General features: G+C 34.9%; 1 protein-coding gene across 1 annotated transcript; it reads left to right on the top strand.

The window, feature by feature from the left end:
* The first annotated feature begins 7,175 nt into the window (after positions 1–7,175).
* Positions 7,176–15,492, top strand: LOC114325704 (flexible cuticle protein 12-like). Its single transcript, XM_028273834.2, has 2 exons — positions 7,176–7,351; positions 15,238–15,492. Exons 1-2 carry the CDS (start codon positions 7,221–7,223, stop codon positions 15,428–15,430), a joined length of 324 nt encoding a protein of 107 aa, XP_028129635.1. The 5' UTR covers positions 7,176–7,220; the 3' UTR covers positions 15,431–15,492.
* The last annotated feature ends 6,201 nt before the right edge of the window (positions 15,493–21,693 follow it).

Raw genomic sequence — 21,693 nt, 5'->3', positions numbered from 1 at the left:
ATAAATTGATAGTGTTTAGATCTTCTCTGGTGTATTTTTGGTCACTGAATCGAATGCGACTAGTCGCGATTACCCAAAATGTGTTATTATTTTGTTAATAAAAAAAATAATTGTTTATTCGCCGGAAAGCTCGAAATGTGTTATCTACAGCAAGTTTGTAGTCTTTTTCATAGTATTTTTTTACGCTAAATCCATTGTCACTAGTCGTGATAGCTTAAACTAGGTTCCGACTATGTTATTAAAAAAATATTGCAAAAATAACGGTTTATAGTACGTTTACTCACGGTTTTTGCACTAAATTTTAAAAAACCACCTGGAATGACATGAAATTTGGCATGCACGTAGCTTAAATGTCAAACAAAACAAGTGATATTGTGCCGATGTGCTTTTACCCTGTGGGTTTCACCCCGTTTCGGGGATGAAAAAAGAAACCTTTAAAATAAGTCCGGAATTGGATAAACTGACTAATTCTAAGCAACGTTTATTTTATACAGTTTTTTCACTAAGTCAATATTTTTCGAGTTTTTTGCGAGTAAATATGTTCGTTTTTAACCACAAAACCAAATAACTCGAAAAGTATTGACTTATTGAAAAAACTGTATAGAACAAAAGTTGCTTTGAATTATTAATCAGTTTATCCACCTATGAACTTATTAAAGGTTTATTTTTTCACCCCCGAAAAGGAGTGAAACTCGCCCCCAGGGTAAAAGCAGACATCGGCACAATATCACTTGTTTTGATTGATATGTTAGCTACGTGTATGGCAAATTTCATGTCAATCCAAGTGGTTTTTTTTTATTTTGAGCAAAAACCGTAAGTGAACGCACTATAAACCGTTATTTTTGCCATAATTTATTAATAACAACGTCGGAACGTGGTTTAAGCTATCACGACTAGCGGCAATCGATTAAGCGTTGTAACGGTACAAACGTCACATCTTTGATATTTTATTTTTAAATAATTATTTTACCTTATTTCCTTTAATATTTAATTAATAATTATCTTGTTCTATTTGGTTTATCCATTTCCCCTTTAAAAATCGGTTGGCGCCCGTTCTATAATAGGCAACCCTATTTACATTGTATCATCTCTTGTGTTCCATGTTCATTATTTCAAATTTCGGTCCAAGGTTCGTTGTCATGTCATTTTAATGACAGTGACAACCCCCGTATCTCATTCTCAAAATGGAGGTGGAAATGTTTTAACCCGCGAGTAGTCGCGCGGTGAGATAGAATCTCAATTTTTATCCTTTTTCGCGATAACTTGATGAAAAATTTTGCAATTATGAAAAATTTCGTAAGTGCCTCGAGGAACGGTGTAGTAATGCGTAGGGATTTCTTTTTTCTTCTTCTTTTTGTTGAATTTATGGCTTTGGGGAGAGCCAATTAGCTTTAACCCGCGAGTAGTCGCACCGTTAGATAGAATCTCACATTTCATCCTTTTTCGTAATACAGTAAAACCTGTCAGTAACGGCCACTAAAAATGAAAGAACTATTGGCCGATATAGAAAGGTGGCCCCTATTGCCAGTTTTTGTAGTCTACATATAATTGGTTTGGGAAATAAATAAACTGGCCGTTAGGACAGGTGGCCGATGTTGCCAGGTGGCCGTTAACACAGGTTTTACTGTACAGTAAAATTTGTCAGTAACGGCCACCAAAAATGAAAGAACTATTGGCCGATATAGAAAGGTGGACGGTATTGCCAGTTTTTGTAGTCTACATATAATTGGTTTGGGAAATTTTTAAACTGGCCGTTAGGACAGGTGGCCGATGTTGGCAGGTGGCCGTTAACACAGGTTTTTTTAATAAAATTGTTAGAAATGTATATTTTCAATATAAAAAGTAGATAAAAATAGTACAAAATAAAAATTTGTTTTAAATTCGTATTTTGAGATAGAATCTCACACGCGACTATCGACGTTACAGAAGTGAGCGCGACTACTCCCGGGTTAAAAGGCAGAGCAGCTTCAAAAATAAATCATTTTGATCCATCAAATCATTCCTCTTGGGGTAAGAATAATATTATATTTTAATTATATTTCTCCGTCTAACAGTTTTTCTGTTTTTTTTTTTATATCTAACCTAACTTCCAATGTCAGACCATGTGTTCTGATATTTTAGTTTCAAATATCTTTTTAATTTATATGTATGCACGTTTATTAATCAGAATTTTAACTATTCTCATCCAAATTCCATGTAATTTAACCTTGCCATTTACTATTTCTGAATACTATTTGGCAAAGGTACAATTTGGTTTTCTTCTTGATGATTGATATGTGTCTCTATTTTATAGTTTTTGGGAATAAAATCCACTTTCTCCTTTCGGGAGCATGAAGCCCATCGCCGGCGATGCACCAGATGGCTGACAACCTAAACAATGATGCATCTCTAGACAGACAACAGCACCCAACATCTCAGACACCACAAGACCGTAGCTGCAGCGACCTAGGGCCATAACACCTGCCCAGGTCTACAAGTCGACAGCAGTACCATACAACATCAAGAAGTTACCATGGCGCCGAACACCAAAAGCCATAAGTATAATCCAGAATTGTTAGTTTTTGGCAAGAATTTGAATACATTTGTTAATGCAATTTACTAAGTCATATTTTTATTATATCTTTATGAACAATAAACATGATTAGTTAAAAATATTGTTGTTTTGTTTGCTTCCATTCCAATTTTCATAGTTCATATCTAAGGTTAGGACAAGACGAACACACGCCTGAGTGACTGAGCTAAGCTAAGGGTGTAACGATGGCTATCTTGGTTGATTGAGGTAATATTTTCGAATATTGTTTCAATTGGCTGGGGTAGTCCATCGCTGTAACTCGTTACAGCGTATAAAAATACTACGAAAAAGACTACAAATTTACTGTAGATAGCGCATTTCGAACTTTCCGGCGAATAAACTATTACATTGTTATTAACAAAATAAGAGCATAGTTTGAGTAATTGCGACTAGTCCATTCGATTCAGCGACCAAAGATACACCAGAGAAGACCTTAACACTATCGATTTATTTACAGGGCTTCTAATAATTCCTGAGAAACACCTAATTTTACCATAATTTGTTAATAACAATGAAACGCACCACATTTGGGTTTCCAGACTTCTTCCATTGGATTCAGCGACCCAAAAAACCTATAATACCATCATCAAATTGCGGCGAACTAAAAGTGTCCACGGGATCCCCTATGTTGCGACTAGACTATTGTCCTTTTCATGAGCATTTTTCAGTGCGTAACAAATGATAGGAAAAAGGGTAAGTCCGTGATAATACACATTTATGACATTTATTCTAATATGACATTTTAGTTAAATCTGACAGTTGTCACATTTTATTTTCAATTTGGAATAAAAACAAATCAAATGTGTTTCTTGCATTTATAAAATGGTATTTTCTTTGATTTGTATAGTCTTAAAAATTATACAGATTATATTTGCAATATTATTATCTAATTAAAAAATATATATATATATATATATATATATATATATATATATATATATATATCGGGTGTTCTACAGCATTCGCCGTTTCCCGCATCCTATTCGCCATGCTTTTCGGTCACGAATATCTTCCTCGTTGAGTTGTCTACTGTTCATTGCTTTCTCTACATCTTGTATCCATGTTCTCTTCGGTCTGCCTCTTTTTCTTCTCTCGGGTGGTACATACTGGATCATTTTCTTGGGCCATCTTGTTGGTCCCATTCTCTGGACATGCCCGTACCATATTAATCTTTTTTGTTCTATTCCGTCTATAATATCCTTTTCTACTTCCATTCTTTCTTTTATTTCTTCGTTTGGGATATGCTGCAGTTTAGATATTCTGCAGCTTCTTCTAAGCGCGTCCATTTCTAAAGCTTGAAGTCTTTTATTTTGTCGGTCTTTTACTTCCCACACTTCCGAGTTGTACAGGACAATTCCTTCCACGATAGTTTGGTAGATTTTTTTCTTTGTCTGATTCTGCAGTCCTGTACTCCACCAAATGCCATTTAGCTGTTTTATAGCTTTTCTTCCTTGGCTTATTCGATATTCTATATCTTGATCGCATGTGGAGTTTTTGTCAAAAATTGAACCTAGATATTTAAATTCATCACATCCTTTTATGTATTCCCCTTCTAATTCTAAGTCTTCAGTATCACCTCCGACTACAAGGTATTCAGTTTTCTCCATGCTCATTTCCAAACCCCATTTTTGGTACTCCTCTTTCAATTTTCTAATCATGTAACTGGCGTCATCTTTATCAGCAGCAATCACAACTTGGTCGTCAGCAAATAGCAACGTATACAAATAAGAATCTCCTACTGGTATCCCCATTGTTTGGCATTTCCTAGTCCAATATTTTAACACATGTGTAAGGTAAATTTTAAATAAAGTGGGCGACAGACAGCATCCCTGCAAAAGGCCTTTCGAAGTTTCAAAGGTATTTGAAAGTTTCGTTCCAATTTTAATTGCTGTTGTTGCATTAGCATAGAGATCTTTTATTGTTTGGATGTATTTTCTATTTAAAGTGGTTTGTTGTAATACCTCAAACATTTTTTCTCTGGGAACGGTATCGTATGCTTTTTTTAAGTCTACAAATACCATGTGAGTTACTAGATTTCTAGCAGAACGTTTTTCTAGTAATTGCCTTATGCAGAAAATGTTATCTGTGCATGATCTACCTGCCCTAAATCCACTTTGTTCTTCGGAATCTTGCCACTCCTTTTCTATCCGTTTCTTTATTATTCGTCCGTACAGTCTTCCAACTGAGCTGGTCACACTAATGCCTCTGTAATTATTACAATTTTTTCTACCACCCTTTTTGTATATAGGGGTAGTTATGGAGTTTTTCCACTCAGAGGGCACGCCACTATTGCCTGAAAGGCATCCGTTGAATATTTCAACTAAAATTTCTTTTGCCTGTGTCGTGCTGTGCTTAATGAGTTCAATTGGAATACCTCCGGGACCAGGAGCTTTATTGTTTTTCATTTCTCTTAACGTTTGTTCTAGTTCTCGAATAGTTATATCTTCTAGTTGTTCCAGGTTGTTTGGGGCGATGATGGTTTGCCTTACATATTCCTGTCTATTCTCTTGCAATAGGTTTCTAAAGTATGTTTCCCACTCGTTTACACTTATAAGGGATATCTGGCATCTTTCTTGTACGTTTTGTCTTGTATTTGATATTGTTCTCCAAGCTTCTCTGCTTTTTGTTCCTCCCATAAGAGTGTCTATTTCTTCACATTTCTTCAGCCACATATTTTCTTTGGTTTTAATCACTTCTTTTTTTGTTTCCATTCTTATTCTTGCGTAGGTTTTTCGGTCTTCTGAGCAATTGGTACTGAGCCATTTTTGATATGCTTCTTTTTTTTCCCTCGTCTTTTCTTTTAAAGAATCTGTAAACCAAGGGTGATTAGTGTTATTTGAGGATTTTTCCCCTAACGCTTCGAATGCAGCTTCATGTAAGCACTTTTTTAGCCGATCATATTTTTCATCTGCTGTTCTTGTATTAAACTGTGTATTGGTTATCTTTTGGCTCAGTCTTAATTTAAAAAGAAAGGAGATTGAATTATCTTTCAGTGCGTCGATGTTGTATTTGTACTGAGGCGGGTGTTCTTCTGTAATCTCTTCCTGGGTCTCTTCAATTTTGTTGTTCAAGATATATGGAAAGTATAGATCTGCTCTGAGTAAAAAGTGGTCAGTTCCACATTCTGCACCTCTATAGACTCGTACATCTTTCGTCACAATTGATGATTTCTGCTTCATGATGACGTAATCTATAATCGATTTCAATTGTCGGGTTGGCTGCGTCCATGTGTATTTATGGATGGATCTGTGTTGAAAAAATCCATTCGTTATCCGTAAGGAATACGCTTCACATAGTCCCACAAGTCTTGTTCCATTGTTGTTAACAGTTTCTTCGCCAAATCTTCCCACAATGTCGTCATTGATCTTTGACCCAGTTCTGGCATTGAAGTCGCCCATCATGATAATCTCTTTTCGGTTGCTGATTTTTGAGATGGTGTCCGCTAGGCTTTCCTCAAATTTATCTTTTACATCCTGGTTTGAATCATCGGTAGGAGCATATACAACAAATATTTCTAATTCTCTGTTATAGAGTTTTAGACCTACTCTTAAAATTCGTTCATTTACGTATTTCCAATCTTTTATACTTCTCTTATATTTCTTGCGTATTGCAAATGATACTCCTGACTTTGCTCTGTTCTCGTTCTTCACTCCGCTGTAGATATGAATGTAGTTTTCCTTTTGTTCCATTCCAGTTCCTTTCTTTTTTGTTTCTGTTAGAGCGCAGATATCTATGCGATTCATTTTTAGTTCTTCAAAAATATTATGTTTTGTAGAGATTCCTTGAATATTCCATGTTCCGAAAATCATCGTCCGTTTCCGTAGCCTGTTTCGTTTTCCGTAAGTTCCATCCTGGATCCGAGGCATAGCGCGTGGATTTGTAACAACTTTAGTATTTTACGGGAATGAGTTGTTAGCCCATCGCCCAACCCCCAACCTGGAGGGCTAGAATTTTCTGTTAGGGTTTTTTCCCTTAGCCGAGATATTCCATTTTTTCAGGCGCTGGAAATTCGCCTTTCACCCTCTTCCGTCTGCTACATAACGCACACCCATTGTACGCTATGCATTGCCCAGCAATCACGACAAGGACGTGGAAGTAGGATTTGTTGATTTTTCTCCTGATACTGTGAGCATCTCCCAAGGCTTTTTGTGTGGCCAAGGCTTCGGCAACCTTAACCACCCCCTAGGACTCCTTATCAACCCTTTGATCGCCATTAAAAAAAATTATTTTTTTATTATGGCGCCATCTATCGACAACTAGAATAACTAGAATAAATGTTATAAATGTCACCGACGAAATGTAATCACCGACGTGCCTTTTTTTCTGTCACATACAATTTAATGCGTTAGAAAGAAAAAATGGAAAAACTGTGACGCACTGAAAGATGATCATGAGAAAAAGAATACCACTAATACGACGATTCATCTCTACACATAAATCTTGAGCAATAAAATTTTAGGATACTGACCTGCACTTCATTAATTAAAATTCAACAATCATTTGAAGATCTATTGCCTTACATCTTTATTGTGCATCATCTTATCCCCACCAATAATGTGAATAATCACCCAAAATTTATTCATTTAAATAGAAAATTAAGGTTATATCTGATATTCGTTGCTCGTCATCAAATAAACACAAACTAAAGATGAAGGTACAGATTGTTTTATTGGCTGGATTAATAGCTGTATGTGTTGCGGCACCACCACCATCAGGAGACCGTGAATCAAAAATTTTAAGATACGACAGTGACGTTAGGGAAGATGGATATGATTTCGCGTAAGTAAATGACATACATAAGCACAGTTACAATTTTTATTGAAATACTAAATTTTCAATCTGTATTTCGTCGGTGATGTGACAATACCTCCTATCTGACAATACCGTGAGTTTTTTAGGAGAGACGAAAAACCTTTTTTAGGGTTACCTACTGTTTTCATAATATGTAAGTTTTGACTTATTATATAGTAAATACATAGTATAATTTACTACAAAACAAATCAATAAATATCTTATAAAAACAGGAGGTGGCTCTAAAAAACTTTTTCGTCTCTCCTAAAAAACTCACAGTAGTGTCAGATAGGAGGTATTGTCACATCACCGACGATTTTTGGTCATATTTATGTATAGGTCTGGATCCCGCGTATGAAAAAAAGTTGATTAATAGCAAGCTGAAAATTTGTTAATAGCTTAAGGGTGTCTAGTCGGACAAACTTTGATATATGGGAACACTGGAACAGGGAAAGTTTTAATTGTGGAAGAGGTTAAAAATTTGCAACGGTCAGACCACGAAAACGGCACATGTATTTTGTCCGACAGAACAGACTTAAACTCTTCGAACAGAGATTAAACTCTCATGCAAAAATCAGACTGCTATTTACCACCAAATGGGCGTTTTAATGAGTGGAACATGTAGAATATGTCAAATGGCAGGAATTATGGCAGGTGATAAATAGCAGTCTGATTTTTACATGAGAGTTTAATCTCTGCTCGGAGAGTTTAAGTCTGCTCTGTCGGACAAAATAAATGTACCGTTCTCGTGGTGTGACCGTTTCAAATTTTTAACCTGTTCCACAATTAAAACTGCCCCTGTTCCAGTGTTCCCATATATCAAAGTTTATCCGACTAGACACCCTTAAGCTATTAACAAATTTTCAGCTTGCTATTAATCAACTTTTTTTCATACGCGGGATCCAGACCTAGGATGTTTCTATGATACTTTCTACTTAATGAAAAAAAATCGTTTTTTGTTCTATAACTGACATGAAATAAATATGTCAAATAAATGTCATTAATTGACAACTATTTTAGGTTGTTAAAACGTCATATTTTGTCCCATGGGATAAAATTTATTTCTATCCTGCTCGCGAACGTCAAAACTTTATTATATTATTATTTATACAGGGTGTCCAGAAACTCCCCGGACAAACGAAAACCGGAGATTCCTCAGATAATTTTAAGACAATTTAACCGAATTCACCTAGTCCGAAAATGCTTACTAAGGGAGCTAGAGCTCTTTGAAAATGGCGTCTGGGAATTAGTTTTTCTTAAGTGTCTCAGAATTATTCTGTTTAGAAAAACGAAAACTGGTACGTGTATTTATCTTCCAGAAATAAATCGATTACATCAATTAAAAATTTCAAGTACATGTCATAGGCGCCCGTTTTGGGTAGGGCAACGGGTATTTCATCGCATAACTGTTTTGTCTTTATTTTCTAAACATTTTTGACACTAGATTAATAAATTGTGAGGTTATCTAGTACTAAACGGTACTCTTTTTTAAGTTGGTAGGATGCACCGTTTTCTAGAAAAATCGATTTGAAAATTTTTCGTTTGTTGAATTAGAAAAAAAATTTTTAAATTTTTTCCAAAAAAAGGCAGTGTATTTTACCGACTTAAAGCAAGAGTTACTTTTAGTAGCAGAATACCTCATAATTTAATCATTAGGTGTCAAAAATGTTTAAAAATTAAAGACAAAACTTATGCGATAAATAACCGTTGACCTACCCAAAACGCATATGACCCGTACTAGAATTTCGCATTTGAGGAAATCGATTTATCTCTGGAAGATAAATAAACGTACCAGTCTTCGTTTTTCTAAATAGTTTTTTTTGAAAAAAAATTTTTCAAATTCAACTGACAAACAATTTTCAAAAGAACACGGTGCATTTGAAAATACCTACTTGGGTGAGGTAAGGTAACCGAAAGTAAGATTACCTTTTAGTACTAGAATACCTCGCAATTTAATATTCTAGCACAGTGATTCTCAACCTGTGGAGCGCGCCCCCCTAGGGGGGCGCGCTTTTAGCAACGAGGGGGCGTGAAAATATCAAAAAAATAAACTCCTAAAACATTGACTAATTTACTAAAATCAAAGCAAAACAAAATTCTGACAAACAAAAAATAAAATACGCATGAACAAGGAGCTATACATAGTTATAAACACTGAATACTAAATCAACAAGTTTAATGTAAATTAGTGACTTCCTTGGGCGTGTTTTGCAGAGCAAAGCTTATCGAAACAGGGTGTGATATTAGAAATAGACGCTGTCAGTTCTTTCTCTATATTTAGCTGCGATCTATATTTGGTCTTTAAAGCAGCCATCGCGGAAAATCCTTCGCAAAGGTAGGATGGTGAAAACGGTAATAGTATACGGAACGCTGTGGTTTTCAGTGCAGAAAACTCATCATGTACCCCTGCCGAAAAGTAAAAGAGGGATCTAATATTAAACTGTTTCTTGATTTCGGCATTTGCTGTGAAGTCTATGAAGGTTTCTTCTTCTGCAGTAGAGAGCTGTGAGCAGTGAGTACATGTCTAACTCTATCGATTATCGATTACAAAACATTTAAAAAAAGTATGCCATCTCAGGCATATCTCCCCTAAAGCTATTTCATTCACAGTCAAAGTTTTTATTAAAACTAATTTTTACTTTTCACGCCATTTTAATTTTAACTCGAAGAATTCTCTGTACTCACTATGAAGCGTTTCCCAATGTCTTTTTAGTTTATTCGGTTTCATGCTGCTCAAGGTATAATATTATTACATAGATATATTGTTATTGAACGAGGGAGGGGAGGCGCGGTGAAAATAATTATGGAAAATTGGGGCGCAAATGGTAAAACGTTGAGAAACGCTGTTCTAGCATCAAAAATGCTTAAATGTTAAATACAAAAAAGTTATGCGATAAAATATCCGTTGCCCTACCCAAAACGGGAGTTCATGACCGGTACTAGAAATTGATAATTGATGTAATCGATTTATCTCTGGAAGATAAATGAGCGTACCTTTTTTGTTTTTTTAAATAGAAGCGTTCTGGAGATATTTGAGAAAAACTAATTCCAAGACACCATCTTCAAAAAGCTCTAGCTCCCTTAGGAAGCATTTTCGGACTAGGTGAATTGGGTTAACTGTCTTAAAATTATCTGAAGAATCTCCGGTCTTCGTTTGTCGGGAGAATTTCTGGACACCCTGTATTAAGTTGATGACTCCTATTTTTTATTAATACAGTCATTTATTATTATTATTATCCCGGTTATTTATAGCGTTCTTCGCCTTTTGGTTCCCTGTTTCCTGCTTCGTCGGTCGTTCCATTCGCCAGGGTGAAGATTCCTTTCCGACATTGCCTTCTGAATGCCGCCTAGCCAGGATTTTTTCTGCCTTTCTCTCTTCGTTCTTTCCCTTGGAGTCCATTTTAAAATTTGTTTTGACAGCCTGTTGTCGTCCATTCCTTCTACATGACCATACAAGATCAGTTGCCTCCTTGGAATTTCGTCTATGATGGTTGACTTGACTCCCATTGTGTTTCTGATTTGGTCACTTTGTATTCTTTCAAGGCTTGATTTTCTAGCCGATCTTCTTAGTAGAAGTAGGTGTCGTTCCAGGTAATTAGTAAGTTGCCTTGTGTCGCATCCACAGAGCACTGTACTTGTAGCTAAAGATGAGATGTTTTCTTTGATTTGATAATTCTTTTAGTCATAGCATCGGGTTTAGGCATCCAATCTCTCTTTTCCTTTCACGTTCCTTTGCTCTATCACTTTTTCGGTGCATCCACTCTTGTTGATTGTTGTTCCTAAATATATATCATTGGCTCGACAACCCTTTCTGGGTCTTGGCCTGTTCCAGGATTCTTCTCCACTCTGATCTGTTTCGTGCTTTTTTTCTCCAGTTTTTTATTTTTAAGGTTTTTATATCATTTTCTATTTGTTCTAAATATCTCAGCTTCGGTCTTCCTCTTGTCCTTTTTCCTACTGGCATCTGTTTGAATATTTTGTTTGGTATTCCGCCTTCTTCCAGTCTTTCTACATGTCCCATTCAACGCAGCCATCCTATTTTAATGAATGTTATGATATCTGGATCCTGGTATATTTCGTATAGTTCAAAGTTGTACCTTCTTCGCCAAATTCCATTTTCTTTTGTGCCCTTATATATGTGACGCAAGATTTTTCTTTCAAAGGTGGCTAGCAATGTTTCCTCTCTTTTAGTGAGTGTCCAGATTTCTGAGCCGTATGTGAGTACCGGTCTTATTAAGGTTTTTTATATTTAGCATTTTGTTTTCCTTGCGACGTTGTCTGATTTTAGTTGCCGAATTAAGCCATGGTAACTTTTATTGGCAATAAATATTCGCCTCTTCACTTCCTCTGCTACGTTATTATCAGATGTGACTAGGGATCCCAAGTATGTAAAGTCTTTTACCCCCTCAATGTTGTGTTCTCCTATTGTTATATTTTGTGGCTGCCTTATTTCTGTGTTTTTACTTACCTTCATATATTTTGTTTTGTTCTGGTTGATTTTGAGGCCACTATTTTGTGCAGCTCGTTCTATTTGATTGAATATGCCTCTATCATTTCTCTTCTTGATCTTGCGATTATGTCAACATCATCTGCAAATGCTAGTATTTGCAGGCTTTTATTAATGATTGTTCCTCGAGTATTGACTGTTGTGTCCCTCATTATTTTCTCGAGTACGATGTTGAACAAGATGCATGATAGAGCGTCTTCCTGGCGTAGACTCTTTTATCAGTTCTATTAGTTGTGTTGGTATATTAAATTCTTTCATTGCTTTTATTAGGAATTCTCGGTTTATATTGTCAGATGCGCTTTCGAAGTCTATGAAGAGATGATGTGTGTCGATGTTATGTTCACTTGTTTTTTCGAGGATCTGTTGCAGAACAAATATCTGGTAATTGATGGATTCGACCGTTACTTGATGGAAGTTCATTTTATCTCACAATAAAACACTGAAAAACGTCTCATCATTTGAGAAAGGCACTTTGCCGAAACAGCTGCAGTAATAACATAGTTGTAATAAATTTTGTGGAAGTATAGAAAAACAAACGTTTTTCAGTGTTTTATTGTGAGATAAATATCTGGTCTATTGTTGACTTCTGTCTACAGAAGCCACTTTGGTACCTGCCAACTATTTTTTCAGCGTGTGGTCTAAGTCTTTCATAAATGACGTTGGACATTATTTTGTATGCTGCATTCAGCAGCGTGATTCCACGGTAGTTTCCACATTCTAACTGATTCCCTTTTTTAAGTAATGGTACAATAATACCACTATTCCACTCCGCTGGTAGCTGTTTATTTGACCATATCTTTGTTATCAATTCATGTATTGTTTTCTGTAGTGCGTCTCCTCCTTCCTTCAGTCCTTTGCTCTATCATTTTTTCGGTGCATCCACTCTTGTTGATTGTTGTTCCTAAATATACATATTACTCGCAATTCTTCATTGTTTTATGACGACCGTCAACTACCGATTTGTTATTTACCACCTAAATAAATCAAACAATTTCTTTTCCCTGAATAAAACTTTCGTTGTTAAAAATCTGGATATTCTCAACATTTATTGCTGCTGAAATTGGTTATTCATTGTGAGGCTTGTACTTTCTATACTATTAAGAGTATTTATTTTCAGATCACTATGAAAGTCCCTGTTATTGTTAATGACAAGGGTTAATGGGTCATGTTAATGACAATGAAATGTTCTTGTTGACATTACGATAGAGCTTGATGCTGCAGGTCCATTTTAGCACTTCACAATGAGCATTGTATATTTTATACCTAAGCCTAATGGTAACCTATTACATATTATTTATACGCAACGGCAGTAACTTAAGTTGGTGATTTTGTCAACATAGGTTTTCAGTTTTAGTAGGTATAGGACTGATCCTAATATACTACCTCACGATACTCCTTCGTAAACTTATAGCTTCCTTCTCTTAGCCCTAAAAAATTGTCCGTCTTCTTCCTTCTTTCCTTTTTACCATGACTTTTCAATATTTACTCCTTATCTTCATACTTATAAATTTTAACGAGATCTATTCTAAGATTTCGAATACAAATTAACAACCAATATGATGTGATGTGAGTTAAAAATAAGTTATGTTTAAAAAAGGAGGATAAAACTCATAAAGAAGATAAATTATTTTTACCTTCTGAGAAACCTTGAACTTCTTCTTCTTTTAAGTGCCGTCTCCTGGTTGTATATTATCATCGCTATCTTTACCCTATCTACCGCTGCTCTGAAGAGTTCTATTGAACTGCACTTAAACCAGTCCCTTAAATTCTTCAACCATGACACCCTCCTTCCTCCTCTTATCTTTCCCTGTATGATCAATCTTAGTAGTTTATATCGTTGTCCCCTCATTGCGTGTCCTAGATATTCTAATTGTCTTATTTTTATGTTGTTTATAATTTCGTATTGTTTGTCCATTTCTCGCAATACTTCCGTGTTAGTTCGAAACCTTGAACTATTATTATTTTACTTCTGATATTTTCTCTTTTTTTTTCTGATATTGCGATATTTTTGATCACGTCTTATTTTTTCGTTATTTTGTTTTTCATTTTGTACATTCACTATTCTTTTATATTTGTTGATCCAATGCATTCATTCTTGTATGTCCAATGTCCATATATTCTCCTTGTGCCGACCATCTTCATATTTTGCTTAATTCATCTCGTTTCTATTTGAGGCGGCCATCATAATATTTCAATAATTTTATTTGTACATTAAAATTAAAATTCAAATGGAAATGACATTTTTATGTGATATAAAAATTTCTAATTCACACTTTTTAGTGTTCAAAAGGCTAATCTTTAAGGAACTCTTTTCAAAATATGGATCAGAGTTAATCCACTGTCATCCTAATTTTGCTTGCAGCTATTGAGAATAGTCTGGTTGTAGACGCAGTGAATCACTTTCACAGGTTTTGAAGCCAACATACCTTGTCCTGAAGAATGAGTTGCATAAGCCATATTTCTGTTAATTTCTCATCTCCTTCTTACTGTGCCTATCCGTTCCGTATGTTGGCGATTAGCATGGCTATCCTAACTTTACTTGCTGCTATTCTGAATAATCCGGTTGTCGATGTAGTAAACCGCTTTCTCGGATTTTGAAGCCAAGCTATTCTTCTTTTCCCTGGTCGGCTCTTTCCAAATACCTTGCCCTGAAGAATGAACTGCAACAACTCATATCTCTGTTTATTTCTCATAACATGGCTAAGATATTCTAGTTTGAGCTCTTTGATGGTATTAATAATCTCGCTTTCCTTGCTTATTCTACGCAGGAACTCAACATTACATTCTTAAATTCTTACCTATTAAATCGTTAAAACGTTTCTGTAACACCACATCTCGAAGGCCTCAACTTTTATTAAAGAAGCTTAGGAAAGTTTCCAGACCTCTACTCCGTAAAATATCGTAGAAAATAAATAGCATCTGAAGATAGAGGTTTGGGTACCTTGATAAATCGTGAATTTTGAATAGAGTTCATTGTTCTTAACAATTAAGTCTCTTTTCATCCTATATAATAACCTCCCATTAAAAAATTAACCTTTATACTACCTTCACAAACCATAACAACAATCCAATAATCCAACAATTCAATAACAACAATTAACAATCAGGAAATTTCCCTTCCTCTTGAGTATTAATAAATGACCAATCAACTTCCAATTTTTCCTTCTTTAGTTTCCTATTTTCCTTTCTGCAAATAATAATGGCAAGTGTTAAAATGAGATCATGCTGAATGGGATCTTAAGAGAAACTAAATTAAACCACCTCTAGTTATTTTTCTTTTTCTTTGATCTTAAAAAAAATACTTTCCATTCATTTTATCCAGCCAACCAACCATATGGTAACTTTTAAACAAAGTGTATTGTTTTAGATTCGAAACTAACGACCCAATCAAACGTAACGAAGCCGGAAAAATCCAACAAGTTTCCCAAGAAGAAAGCAACCTCCAAGTAAACGGTGACTTTGCATTTAATTTCCCAGAAGGAGTCTCATTCCAAACTGTTTTCGTAGCTGATGAACAAGGTTACAGGCCAAAAGTATCCTTCGGTACAGCAAGAAATTAAAGATTATTGAAGTTAGAGTGTAAATTTTGTAAAAAAAAGTAATATATGAATTAAAAAAACAAGAGTGTCATTTCCATTACTTCATCATCATCACCATCATCATTCCTCCACCTCTTGTATCCACTCTTGGATATATGTCTCCTCCATATTCTTCCATTGTTCCCTCTCTTGTTCCTTCTGTATCCAATTTCCCTCTGTTTTTCTCAATTCGTTCATCTCTCTTTTTGGTGGTCTACCTCGGTGTCTTCTGTCTTCTCTATTTCTTCTTTCTATGAATCTTTTGGTCCACCTATTATCATTTAAACGTGCTAAATGTCCAGCCAATCTCCATTTGGCTTGTGCAATTTTTTCTTTGACATCTACCCCTTTAGTTCTCTCTCTTACTATCCTATTCGATACCATATGTCTATTTGTTATACCCAACATTGTTCTTTCCATTTTTCTTTGGGTTATTCTCAATCTATTTGCAGAATGTTTAGTCAAAGTTATGGTTTCAGAACATATTATTATGTTATCACCGGCAGTATGCATTGGTTGTAAACTTTTTTCTTCAAGCAAATCGGTAGCGGTCCTTTTAGAATAGGTATACACGTTTAGAAAGAAAAACAATTGTCCTAGGACAATTAGGGACGAAGTTAGCCCTCCTTTTTTAATTCACATGTTCTTGCAAAATAATTTTTGCAATATTTAGAATTATTTTTTGTTATTTTTTAATTCTTTAATTAAGTTAATAGTGTAAATCTTCTTCTTTCATAAACTATCCAAAGTATTAATGTAACTTCATCATTTTCTAACTTATAGTGTTGCAAAAAAAATGAATTTGGGATAAACAAGTTAAATAACTTTTAAACTATTTTAAGACTTGCTTTTAAATTTAGGGTATGATTTAAGCACCAGAAGTCTCAGCATTCCGTGTAATGAGAAGATTCTAAGATAATTTTTACATAAGTTATGAATATTTATAAAGACTCATCAAAATTTATGATTTATTTTGCAATTTTCTAAGCAACCAATAAGGTTTTTTATAGGATTAATGAGTTTCTTACTCTTAAATTTGTTTAAAATGCTTAACTTTTTGGTAATAGACGAAAAAAGCGAAAATTTACCGTTTTTGATCTTCATTCGTTTATAACTATGTATATCATCAAAATCGGCAGCAGGAAACATATAGGTTATTATTATAGATGTCCATACTACTCAAAAAATTTGGTTTAGGCCTGGAGGGGGTTGTGTCACCAACAGGATATTTTTTTTTCCTTATTTCTCTGAACTAATCTGCCCGTTGCTATCAATTAGTTTATTTCCGTGCCTGCATCAGTAGCTTCAGGTGATTTGTCTAATCTTCTTATGTTTGTTCAATGAGTCGTGTAAATCTTATGGATATTATATTTCACAGCATTTCTCACTCAATTAATTTTCTTTTGTTGCTTTAATTTTTCTTTTCTATATCGACATAAATTTTATGTCTATTGTAGTTTTTTTAGCCAGCCAGCCAGTGTAAAGTCAACAATGCGTCCACAGAGACCATTGATATCAGAAAAGGTGTGCGACAGGGATGTGTTCTCTTCCCTCTCCTTTTTAATATTTACTCCGAACAAATTTTTAAAAAAGCACTGAATGAAGCAAACGAAGGCATAAAAATCAATGGAGAATTGACAAATAACATCCGATATGCGGACGATACAATCGTACTTGCCAGTAGCATCGATGAATTTCAGTTCCTTATGGACAGGGTACAAAGTGTGAGTGAAGAAAGAGGACTTAACCTCAACATAAATAAAACAAAATAGATGCTGGTCAGCAAAACTAAAAAACCTGCCAGACAATTGAAGATAAAAAACAAATTAATTGAACACGTTGACTCCTATTTAGACCGTGGAGCAGTCGTCAACTCGAAATTGGATCAAACAACCAAAATACGATCTGGAATTGAAAAGGGCAGAGCAAAATTTAACAACATGAGCAATATATTCACCCATTCCGACATATCTCTCCCACTAAAAATACGGCTGCTAAAATGCTATGTATTTCCAGTCGTCCTGTATGGTTCAGAGGCATGGACACTAACGGAAACATTAATGAGGAAGCTGGAGGCATTCGAAATGTGGGTGTATCGACGTATCCTCAAAATATCCTGGACGACTCACACCACCAACGTAAATGTATTGCACCGAATGGGAAAACAAAAAGAAATCTCTTTCACAATCAAGAAATGGAAACTTGAATACCTCGGTCATATTATGAGACATGATAAATATCGTATACTCCAACTGATAATACAGGGTAAAATAGAAAGGAAACGCGGACCCGGAAGAAGAAGACATTCATGACTTCAAAACTTGCGGCAATGGTTTGGACTAACATCGATCGAGTTATTCAGAAACGCCGCAAACAAAATTAAAATTGCTATGATGATAGGCAACGTCCGCAACGGACAAGGCACATGAGGAAGAAGAAGAAGAAGTTTTTTAATTGCTTTAGATTTAACGTGGAGTCAGAAACAACTGGGTTGTAGTCAGAAGTTACATACGTCAGCACCTGGATACGTCTTTGTGACTTTGACAGAACTCCTGTAGCTTTTTGATATCATAATAAATATAGTCCATCTGGTTTTTGACAATTTTACTCACTGCATCCAGAGGTGACTTGTGACTTCATGGTATATAATCTTCTTGGTGAAGTCTTGTATAACGTGCTTTACTACCCTTTCTTTTTAACAATCCGACCAACATTTTTCATCTTTCATTGCGATCGCTAAGTCCATGTTCTCCAATCAATTCTCAATTCTTCGGATTTACCTTGGTCTACTTTGACATTGAAATCTCCCATTATAATAAGTAAGTATTTTACGGTTGAAGGTGGATCTAGATCCACCTCCAACCGCATGGGGGCATTTTTTAACCTTCGGATGACCAAGCGGGGGAAATTGTGACCCCAACGTATGTTTTTCTTTGATAAAATCAAAAGTATTTTCAATTTTTAACTCAATATTTTTTTTTGACTTTAATATCATTCTAGATATCCTCATATTTTGAAATAAAAAAAATTCCCTATATTTTACGAATAAAAAATATATTCTGAAGTTGATGTTTAGTAAAATACCGACTAGTATGTGTAATTCCAAGTAGTTTTACGCTAATGACGTCGACTTTGCAAAGTAACAAGACACTTACTCAACATACACACTACACATGACACTAATAATACTCATGTTGTGACTGGCTGAATGACATAAAATCCATGCCATAAAAAAACTTCATTTTTTTGTTAAATGTCATTTTTGACATTTTTGACCTGGGGTTATTTCCCCCCTTGGTCATCCGTGTAACAAAAAAAGGTTGGTCATCGGAAGGTTAAGAGCCACAACCTTCCTCTTGGTATATAAGTAAGAAAAGAATGCTGCGATGCTACGTCTTCTCTGTCCTTTTTTATGGGGTTTTTAAAATTCCGTGGACAGACCTGGTCACAAATGACGAAGGTCCTTAGAAGAATGGGGAAAAACCTCCAGATATGCCCTCCTGCAAGGAAAAATATTTGGAAAGCGAGGTCCAGGAAGAAGAAGAATATCCTGATTAAATATCCTCAGAACTTGGTTTAACATAACATCTGTGCAGCTTTTCCGCGTTGCTGGAGATAAAATAAAGATTGGCATGATGATCGCCAACATTCGTCACGGATAGGCACATCAAGAAGAAGAAGAAGAAGTATTTTACGTTTAACTCTCTCTCTCTCTATCTCTCTCTCTCTCTCTCTCTGTCTCTCAATCATAATCTTAAATTTGATCATATCTCTTCATTGATAATTGAATTATACATATATTTCCAATCATATTATAACAAAATTATTCTCTGCCTTTTTTGTATTGTTATTAATTGTAGTTTTCCGACATTTATCTTCCTAATATCATCTTGAGCTTCACATTTATTCAATAACTATGCACTTTTACATTTTGCTTCATGTTTTGTGTAAAAACTTATTATTGTCTTACTGATAGAAAATATACATTTTTAGGTATGAATTAAGCAATGATATTGAGAGAAATGAGAAACTAAAAGTCAACAAAGAGGACAATAGCGTTCAATTTGAAGGAGATTACTCTTACAGAAATACAGCTGCCAAAGAATTCGTTTTCGTTCAATATAATATGAATAATACACAATATAGATCAATATTTCATTTTGGACGAATTGGGTTCAATAGTGGGAAAAAAATAGCTTCAGCTGCAATTGCTTCATTAACTGGCGGAAACTTTGGTTAAGACGATGAAAATTCTAATTTATGTACATAGTAAAATTTTAGACAAGCCAGTCAAACTTGTCTGTGTATATTTTTCTCCCCAACCTATTATTTTAAAAATAAAAACTGTATTATTCCTCTTTCTATTCTGAGCTCCTTAGCTCCTAAGCTTTTTCGCTCAATTTTTTTTACGGTCAGCAAAAGGAAATATATCGCTTTATAAGAGGTCAAAGAAACACCATAACCAAAACGCATAAAAGAGATAATGAATTAACTATCTAAAGAAGCTGTATGCAACGGAAAAACAAATGACGCTCTAACCGGAAACACCAGAAATTACCACAAATGATGAAGTTAATATAGATACCCAGGAAGTTAAATACACTAAAAAGCCGAAGAACAGAAAATCTGTAGATAAAGGCGTAATACTAAATGAATTACAAAAATATTGTGGAAATCGTGTATAAAACAATAAAAGACCGGGATAAATGAGAACAAGCCAACTAATTTTACTATCCAAAAAAGGAGATAAAACACAGCCAGAAAACTGCGGAGGTATAAATTTAAATTTTACAAAAACTAATGAATCAAAGGATAAGATTAGCAGATCAACAGTGGGGATTTCCTACTGGAAGATCGTGTACAGATATATTCATCACAGAGCGAATTAATGAGAACTGGCTAGAGTAGGTACCTATAATAGACCAGAATGTCTGTGTCTGATTGGCTTGAAGAACACACAGAAGGAAGTAAAAATAAACTTAAGATGAAAATAGTCCAAAAATATTAGTCCACAGATTTAACATATTATGAGGAAAAAATGTAATATATCTATATTAATAAATCTATTATTAATTTAAAAACTCAGAAATTATTTGAACAAATAATGAAAATAAAATGCATTGTAATTACATTGTCCAGCTACGGACACCTGGAAAAAGAAGTGAGAGTTCAAGTTAAAAAAGCAAATAGGTAGACTGACAGAAAGCCCTAACAACACAATTTGACGAAACTGACATATTTCCGCTGAGATGAAGTCGAGAATTTATAACGCCAGTGTAAGAACAATAATGACAGATGCAACAGAAACAAGACCCGACAAAGCCACAACACAAAGACTAATGGAAAAGGCAGAGAAGAGAGTACTGACAAGAATTACAGGAAATACGACGAGAGATCGAAAGATACGTGAAGACATTAAAAAAATTTTACTTGCACTATGTAAACGAATGGACACTAATTAAAAATAGGGATGGAATAAACACATAAACAGAATTAGAGTGACCCGTGTGGTCATAGTAGCAAGAGATTAATCACTAATCGGTAGAAGGAATGTCGGACGACCGCGCAAAAAATGGAGTGACAACCTTTCGTAGAGCTATCACTCCGCCATCGAACAAGCAGAAGCGCTTATAATGAGAAAGAAGAAGAATACCATCATGAAATATCTTTCCCTTGAACGTAAGTTTAAAACATTTAATTGTTATCATAAAGGTGTAAATGTCGATGAGGAAAGACTGCACCACCGGAGTTACGCTGATGACATGATAACCAGTTTCAATAGTAGATTTTCTAGGAGAAATCAACACCATGTTAAAGAACTTTATAGAGTCTGCATAGAAATTGGTTAACTAATAAATATCCTCAATACACAATACATAATACATGACGAACCCCGTGCCTCAAAACAATTTAAAAATTCTGGAAGAGGAAGTAGAACTTGTTGATGAATAAAGAAAACTTGGACACGAAATTAGGATAGAACAGGTGTCTGAAACTGAAGGTCTTCAATATGAAAGGTAAAAAACGGAATACGTTGCGGAGACGCTGCCCCTAATAAAAAAGAAAGCTTCAAAATTAAGATTAGCACAAAGGAGGATAGAGCGTTCAATGATAGAAGTAACAATAAAAAATAAGATAAAACGAAGACCAACGAAACAGAACGGATAATTCAGGATATATTTTTCCTGATATTGTGTTCCTGTATCTTTGTCTTACTAATACATAGTCTGTTTGGTTTCTTATAT

This window comes from Diabrotica virgifera, chromosome 7 (genome assembly GCF_917563875.1).
Source record: "Diabrotica virgifera virgifera chromosome 7, PGI_DIABVI_V3a".
In the NCBI taxonomy this organism is placed as follows: domain Eukaryota; kingdom Metazoa; phylum Arthropoda; class Insecta; order Coleoptera; family Chrysomelidae; genus Diabrotica; species Diabrotica virgifera.
The sequence above is the reverse complement of the archived record's forward strand: the minus strand, read 5'-3'. Positions and strand labels throughout refer to the sequence as shown.

Bases quoted from the DNA above. Each gene is read 5' to 3' on its own strand.
- LOC114325704 (XM_028273834.2), top strand. From the start codon at position 7,221: ATGAAGGTACAGATTGTTTTATTGGCTGGATTAATAGCTGTATGTGTT. The intron at 7,352-15,237 runs GTAAGTAAATGA...GTATTGTTTTAG, and splicing joins GAAGATGGATATGATTTCGC to ATTCGAAACTAACGACCCAA.